Source organism: Bufo bufo, chromosome 5 (assembly GCF_905171765.1).
Source record: "Bufo bufo chromosome 5, aBufBuf1.1, whole genome shotgun sequence".
Taxonomy (NCBI): Eukaryota; Metazoa; Chordata; class Amphibia; order Anura; family Bufonidae; genus Bufo; species Bufo bufo.
In genome coordinates this window covers 237,718,180-237,726,321 of record NC_053393.1, presented here as the reverse complement: position 1 = coordinate 237,726,321, position 8,142 = coordinate 237,718,180, and the positions used below count along the sequence as shown (strand labels likewise).

General features: G+C 41.8%; 1 protein-coding gene across 2 annotated transcripts in view; it reads left to right on the top strand.

Annotated features, from left to right (window-relative positions):
* The first annotated feature begins 575 nt into the window (after window positions 1-575).
* The window catches only part of BMPER (BMP binding endothelial regulator), a 253,177-nt gene continuing 245,610 nt past the window's right edge, over window positions 576-8,142 (top strand). Inside the window, exons 1-2 of one of the 2 annotated variants that reach the window (XM_040434314.1) lie at window positions 576-623; window positions 3,564-3,649. Coding sequence is in view for 1 of the 2 variants with exons in the window: in XM_040434313.1 (XP_040290247.1) it covers window positions 2,437-2,569; window positions 3,564-3,649 (219 nt within the window). In the remaining variant the exon portion in view is untranslated. Of the gene's footprint in view, window positions 624-1,567; window positions 2,570-3,563; window positions 3,650-8,142 lie in introns of those variants that run through there. The other variant, XM_040434313.1, reaches the window with a different exon arrangement.

Below are 8,142 nucleotides of genomic sequence, written 5' to 3'. Positions count from 1 at the left end.
CTGCAGTGACTGATCCCCCCACATCCAGGAGCTGATGAATAGAAGGTGGGCACACTCCTCCCCCGTGTCTGCAGACATGGCCTGGGTGGAGACAGTCGGCATGAATGAGTGGGATGTGCTCCCTACCTTAATGACTGATGCCGGTGGAGGCAGCAGACTGTCTTATCAGAGCCCATCAGCTCCTGCTGTCACACAATCATGTCGCCGATCACGTCCAGCTGCCTGTCTGATCCCACACGTACCATGCTCACGATCTGGGCATTCTGGAGCCTGCAGTATTTGTTAATCACACCCAGATGTAGCAGAGCTGTGTTTGTAATTTGAGCATCAGGATATACAAGGTAGTAAGCGGGTTCCCTGCACAATCCAACCCTATGTACAGTATCGTACGGGAGACAGCCCTATGGCTTGATGATAGGGACAGTGTGTCCCTCGGTGATTAACCCTTCCAGTGCTGGCAGCCCAGTAACAATGCCTTCATGTCAATGCAGAGAACAGAGCAGTGATTCATCATCATCCAGAATGCTGCTGCCTGGCTTACATAAGGGCAGCCTGTCCTTAGCACTTTCCTCTTTATCTGCAATCAATGGAAATGGAGGGTAAACAGTGAGCTGCAGATAGAGGTAAGTGGCCTAATCACATCCACCAACCCTACTAGCCTGGGGGGTAATGAGGACACAGATAGGGACTGGGAATGAGAGACATCATACAGCAGGGATCCCATATGGATGGTGGAGACACAGGGGCTGAGAACTCTGCACAGACATAAAGGCCATTGTGTGGGAGGGAAGAAGTCATCCAGAAGACAATCCAAGGGCAAGTCAGGATACATGCAGGAGGACATCTGTGGACACTGGCATACTTCTCAGGAGATGTGATGGGAGGCTGGTGCATTGATCTGACTATAGCAGGCACTGGGAGCATACTGTCCATACTAGGGATCTCCTGAGGATCCAGGGTCAGCTCCTTATCTGATGATGATAGGATCAGAAGATCATTACTGAATGTCTCCTCAAACACATAGACATGGCCCCACTAGCCAGCAGCTACCTATGTGTATCCCACTAGACGGGAGGATTTAGGCAAAGCTCGTGTAGTGAAAAAAACAGGAGGAGGGGTGCTGGGGAAGAAAATAAAGGAAACGGAAGCCAAGCAAAAGAGTAATAGTAGCAGCAGCAGCAGAGGGACTCTCTTGTGGTCAGTCCTGTCCTCATATACTCCAGCAGAAGGACCTTCCTTGCTGTGATCAGCCCTGTCTTCATCCATCCAGCAGCACAGAGACTCTCCTGATATCATCCCTACACTCCAGCAGCAGCACCACCAGAGGGACCCCCCTGAGATCAGACCAGACTTTGTACACTCCAAAACAGCACCACCAGAGGGACCCCCCTGAGATCAGACCAGCCTTTGTACACTCCAGAAGCAGCACCACCAGAGGGACCCCCCTGCGATGTGGCCCTATCCTCAGACACTCCTGTAGCAGCACCAGCAGAGGGATTCTCCTGACATCAGCCCTGTCTTCATATACTCAATAGCGGCAGCAGAGGACCTTTCCTGAGATCAGACCAGCAGAGAGACCCCCTGACATCAGCCCTGTCTTCATATACTCAATAGCGGCAGCAGAGGACCTTCCTGAGATCTGTCCCTATCTTCATACGGAGCAGCAGCAGTGGGACCTTCCTGAGATCAGACCAGCAGAGGGACCCCCCTGAGATCAGACCAGACTTTATACACTCCAGCAGAGAGACCCCCTGAGGATCAGCCCTGTCTTCATACACTCAATAACAGCAGCAGAAGGACCTTCCTGAGATCTGACCCTATCCTCATACACTCCAGTAGCAGCACCAGCAGAGGGTTTCTCCTGAGGTCAGACTTGTACTGGTTGACTTCTGCAGCAGCACCAGTAGTGGGACCTTTCTGAGGTCCGCAGCAGCACCAGCACAATATCCCTCCTGAAGTCAGCAGTAGCATCAGCAGAGGAACCCTCATGAGATCATCTTCATTCCTCCCAGACTCCTGCGGCAGCACCAGCAGAAGGATCCTCCTGAGGTCGGCAGAAACACCAGCAGAGGAACTCTACTAAGATCAGCGCTTGTTCTCATATATTCCAGAACCTGCCCCAGAGAGAGACCTTCCTCAGATCAACCCTTGTTCTCATTATAGATTACGCTCTGGCAGCAAAGGTACCCAGCTGTGATCAGCCCATGTCCTCACAATCTGTCTACAGCTTCACCTCTGGGACCCCCTTGTGATCAGCCCCTGACCTCACACACTCCAGCAGTAGCAACCTTGGTATGATTAGCCCTTGACCTCATACACTCCAGCAGCAGCACCGACCGAGGAGCCCTCCTGGAAACAGCTTCTGATCTCAAGCATTGGCAGGGAACTACACAAGCTCTGACTCCTGATCTTCTGCAGACTGGACCTATTGGGACAATGAACTTCTGCCTGACCAGTAGATTGCCTCTGCCAATGTGTGCCAGCTCCCCTGGGATTACCACACTCAGTGCATGGATAGTTATATTTGCAACTTTTTTGCACATGTCAGTAGGATCCTCATTCTTGACAGGTAAGGGTGCACATGGCATATATACAGTGCAGAGGTTGTGTCACTGTGAACTTATATGGTCTTCTGGGTGACACCTTCTGTATCTCCAGCACTGTGAATAGGAATAAGACAGGTGCCTACAGGTCATTGCAGTAGAAATTAGGTCAACATACCCCTCTTTACTGTAAGGAGGGGATACTTTATACAGTGCAGGATATAGTTACATATGTGCAGGCAGGTGAGGACCCCTGTCCCTGCTGGAAGAACATACCTTACTGACACCTGGTACATAATAAGGCTCTTCTGTACTGCAGTCTAACAGGGTTGAGTTTCAAAAAAAGGTGATGCCAAATGTAGATAATGCTGAACTGATCATAGGACAAGGGAGGAGCAGTGAAGGGTTGGTTGTTATGGGGTACATGCATCCTTAGTGCTTCTTTTGAAAAATGAGCCTTTAGATAAAGATAGCTCAAGATGTCTCATGTCAGTAGATCACCTTTGTCCACAATCCCCCGTCTTTCAACTACATATAAAGATATATGAACAAGGAGCGACATGTAATAACTGGAGACACATTTTTTTCTTTTACAGGATGTGATTTTTTTTACCCTCAAGTAATTGAAAGTTGCTGTAGATCAGTCAACTTCTCCCAGTTATTACAGACATACAGGTTGTGCTCCTGGAGTAGACAACTGCAGCACACACAGCACCCTGTGTAGTCATCTCATGTGTGATAATAGTATAACATGTATTTACCACTCAAATATGGCCTTTGTGAGGGTCCAGACTTAGGAGCAGATGATGTTTCATGGATGAAGAACTGTAGAAGATGTGTCTTCAGGTTTCTCATAACCATATAGTAAAACATGAGCTTTCTAGAAGTAAGTGCTGGACATCTGGTGTCACATTGCAAGAATTCTAGGGGTATTAAAAAGAGCTGTATGTAGGCGTACATGAGAACATGCTAGGGAAATTTACATATAATCATTTTCATTATTTTGGCTTCTTCTCCAAGGTTCTGTGGCTAAATGTGAAAATGAAGGAGAGGCCCTACAAATTCCATTCATCACTGACAACCCCTGCATCTCTTGTGTGTGCCTGGTAAGTGTAAGATATATCACTTTATTATTGGCCACAGTATGTTCTAAGCCCAACACCATGTTCTGGACAGACTGTGTTGTATGGAGTTGATAGCATCTTCAAGAATACTAAATAATAACATAAAGTAATAATATTATAAAAAAAAGTACACATGCTGCAAATTAATAAAATATTCTATCCACTTATCCATGCAGTATATTGCATTTCAGTTTATTTATTATCCAGTATATTTATGTTTTTATTATGTTCATTGACATTTATAATAATAATAATAATTTAGTACCAATAGCTTGTCTTTGACCTGAAATTGCGTATGAGCAGGTTCTAATAACTTTTCCAGATATTGTATCTGTTTTTCTAGACTTTATGTAAATCTACTATGTGTCTGCATGTAGTGTAGTCATGATGGGACTAGTCAGATTTAACCATAGTGATAGGGAATGGAGATTGCTATCTGGAGACTGGTGTAAATAAGGTTCTGGTAAGACAATATAGCTCCAGGCTGTTTCTTGTGCCTTATCCCTATGTAAGCTGTGGACATGTCTTTCAGACGTCATTTAAATAAATTAATCAATTCCATTGCTAATGATCTGGGGACAAGCCCTGTGGGATCTAACAATCTTTTGCACACTGATATATATTTTTAGATTTTATTGGTAATTTACTAAGCTATTTGTTTGTCCTATTTTATTTGTTTGTAAATTTGCAAAAAAAAATGGTCCTTGTTTCCTTGTGTTTGATGATGTCTTGACATCTAAAATCCTGCTGCTGGTTCATTTACTGATACTCCTATCTGAATGACTAGTTGTGTTTTCCCTTGAATTGATAGCCTATGAGTCTCTCTTTTTAACTTTCTAGTTAATTTTTTTTTGTATTCTTAGAGGAATACAGGTGTTTGACTGTTAATGTTGCAGCCCAAATTTCCGGTTTATGACATCTGCAAAAAAAAAAAAAAAAAAAAGATTTCATGTGATTTCCATAATGCACAGTCCCTGCTCTAGATATTAGTATGTTTAGTATTGTATTGTCTTGGTCATTTTGGTAAATCATGTGACATTTTACTCATCTCTGTTGTTTATGCTGAGCATGTACCTTACTATTACAGAATAGCAGAAATGAGATGATAATCACATGACAGTAGATTATATCTTATACGTTAATGTTTTAAATTGAAAAATGTAATAGCAAAAAAAAAAAAATAGCCTGCCAGCAATTGATTATGCATGAATAAATCGAGCTTTGTGTCCTGTAACAGGTAGTTGTGTGGTCATTTAGTTGTATAGAAGTGAGGCCATGTTCACAAAGTGCAAGAATTTAACAAAAAAACACAAAAAGCAGCAAAAAATATATCTAAACGCTGGGTGTGGATGGGGCCCTATGCTGTCCATTATCCTTGTCTTCTTGTAGGATCCTCCTGGTTTTGGCAAAAAAATGCACTATGTTGTACGTGCCTATAAAAATGACAGTTTTATATTTGAGACAACCACTGATACAAATCTCCATAGGTTGAGGAACAGAAACGTACTGCTTTTTATGCGCCTTGCAGTTGTTATTTACTGCCATGACCAAATGTGCTGCTTTAATAAAAGGTGGGTCAAAAAACAACCCTATTTTGACACTTGATTCATAGAAATGAGAAGGATCAGCTAATGGTTCAGTCATTAGCAGTTTTGACAACACCTACTGCAATAGAAACACCCTTAGGCATCGTTCATACTAGTGCTTGTCTTTATGATGTTTGACGTTTACTTTCCTCAATATATGGAAGCGACTGATTCAATTCATTCCCTGGGATGCGAACTGATGTGGATGGACTGAAAAAATGTAAGAGTCATTTTGGGTCCTCAAGATAGAATCGGCGGTACCATCTTGAATTTGTCGTGATGAAGAGTGAACACAGACATTCCCATTACAGTTAGGGGTTTGCTTATTCATAGTGATTGTTCGCAGATCAAAAAATTCACATAGGGATCCAGTTGTTGTTTGGGGCACTTGGAGATTACTTTGTCCAGTCTTTGAGAAATACAGGAGGACATGAAGTAAAAACTGAAGCACAGATTACAGCCCTTATTTCTCATATTAGTTCCTATCGGCAGCTGATTTTGTTTGAATTGAACTAGCTTTAGGCCCATTGGGTGACATTTTTAAATTAGGGGAAAGGTTGAAAACAGAAACTACAATCATATTCCAGCTCTCAATTGAACTACTTCTCCATTATTCTTTTCTTTAACTGCTTTTATATCATACTTCCCACCTTTATGGATAGTCAAAGAGACACTTCTAGGTCCTCATGGTCCACTTTTTTACGTCTCTTTGTACTACTGACTAGGTCTTCATTTACACTCCACTACAAAAGCAGTCTGAATATAAACATGTTAAGGGTCCAAAATGGCATCAAATAACAATATCATATACATAGAATGTGTCGGCAGATAAGAACCATTTGGCCCATCTAGTCTGCCCAATATACTGAATACACAAACTGTGGGTCTAATACGGTTTGTGGTTATAGCACATTTATTATGGCAGATATTCTTACCATTTACAAATCAGGTGGAGCAAGGAGGTACAGAGGTTCTTAGGTCAAAAAGTAGGGACCCTCCCTCCAAGAAGGACACTTGTGAGATATTCATATACTACAGTATTTCCCCAACAGATGGCAGGAGTATAAGTTTATGTAGCAGGTGATGAAAAGTAAATACCTAGTAAGAAATCTAATCTATGTACCTGTTCTAAAGGACAAAGCATTTTTTAAGAAGTATTCACCTTGAGTTTAGGCACCGGAACATTTTCCACTTTATACAATGTCTATTAATGGCATTTATCTACTTTTTATGATTGAATAAACACATTTGTGAAACTTGGCAGTATATGTTTTGAGTGATAGGCTTTATTTTTTTGATAAGAATAGAATTATATAAACTGACCTTGAGTTTTACCCTATTGTATTTGGGCATTACTTGCCAAGGCTTGTCGGGCTATGGTTTCCCGACATATTCCCACCTCTCTGTATCCAGTTACATTGCAGAAAATGGCCAAAACACATGGCATGATCATTTATCATTGTGTGAAACCAATCATCTATTTATATTACATATTCTTCTAGTCAAAATACAAAGCTTAAAGCCGTTCTCTAGGAATGATTAAATATGGCCGCTTAGCATATGAGCAGGACTGGTTGCCTCCATTTGCAGAGCTGCCTTGGGGGGTGAGGGAACGGGGCTTCACTACACACTACACTGCTCTACAATAGACGGTAATGATGTGTCTGCCTATGATATGCCATTATGGCTGAGCAGCCTGACAGGAGAACTCACCAATATGTGGTAGTGCAGTGAAGGTCCACCCCCTAGGCAGCGCTGCAAGTGCAGGCCACCAGTTCTGCTCACATTGTAGGACAGGTTGATGGAGAACCCCTTTAACCTAATATCCATATCAAATGCTATACAATATAAAAGATTTTTTGACAGTATTCAATTGGTATTATTTTCAAATGAGATAATAGGTTAAAGATAATATGGTACTAAAAAAAGTTGTGGAAGAAATATTCAGAATAGAATGGAATTGGTAAAATTGGATTTGTGCAGCTACCTCTAGAAAATACGTGTGTCAAAGGTCAACCTTTCAATGCATTATTTGCACCATCAAATTATAGTCTGTTTGATATGTCTCCATCACATGACAATTCCCATTCCTCTTTGTACAACTTTCATAGGTCTGTTAAGTTGCATTAGAACTGGGAGCAGACAGCGGATTGCAAGTCCAGCACTTTGACTCTTGGAACATTGTTCTTAGGTCATTCTCTTGCAGACTGCATCAGGTTTTCTTCTAATATTTCTATGTAATTTAATTTGCAGCATTTGTCTTACCATTTACCTTTACCTAGAAGGGGAATTATGTGTCTCCTGGGGTGTGCAGTTTTTTTTTTACAGTGCTTCTCAGTATTTTTATGACTGAAAAATCAAATTTGGATCTCATCTGTCCATAGAAACATTTTATTTTAAATTTAAGTGACTTTCATGATGGCTATATATAGGTTATGGTTTTTAACAGTGGTTTACTCTTTACCACTTTCCCAAAATGCATATACCTACAGTAGCCTGTAGTTGTATATGTAATCTTGGTCATCTCAGTCACTGAAGTGATCGTTGATCTCCCTCAACAACTGCCAACTTTGGTCATACATGTTTTTTAAAAGCTACACAGTTCTAGGTTGATTTCTTATATCCAATCCCTCAAATATACTTTTCAAAAACCATGTGCTATTTTCCAGGGCCGGTGCAAGGGTTTTTGCCGCCCTAGGCAAGATAAAAATTGCCGCCCCCCCTTATCAGATGATCTGCCCATATCATGACATCACATATGTTCCACCTCTTTCTCAGCTTTTAAATTAAAAGAACTGCTATGTTTCCCTTAGGGTTAATCTAGCTTCTTGTAGCTGTCCCTTTTTGCAGAACGGAATTGCGGACCCGGATCCTCAATTCCGATCCTGA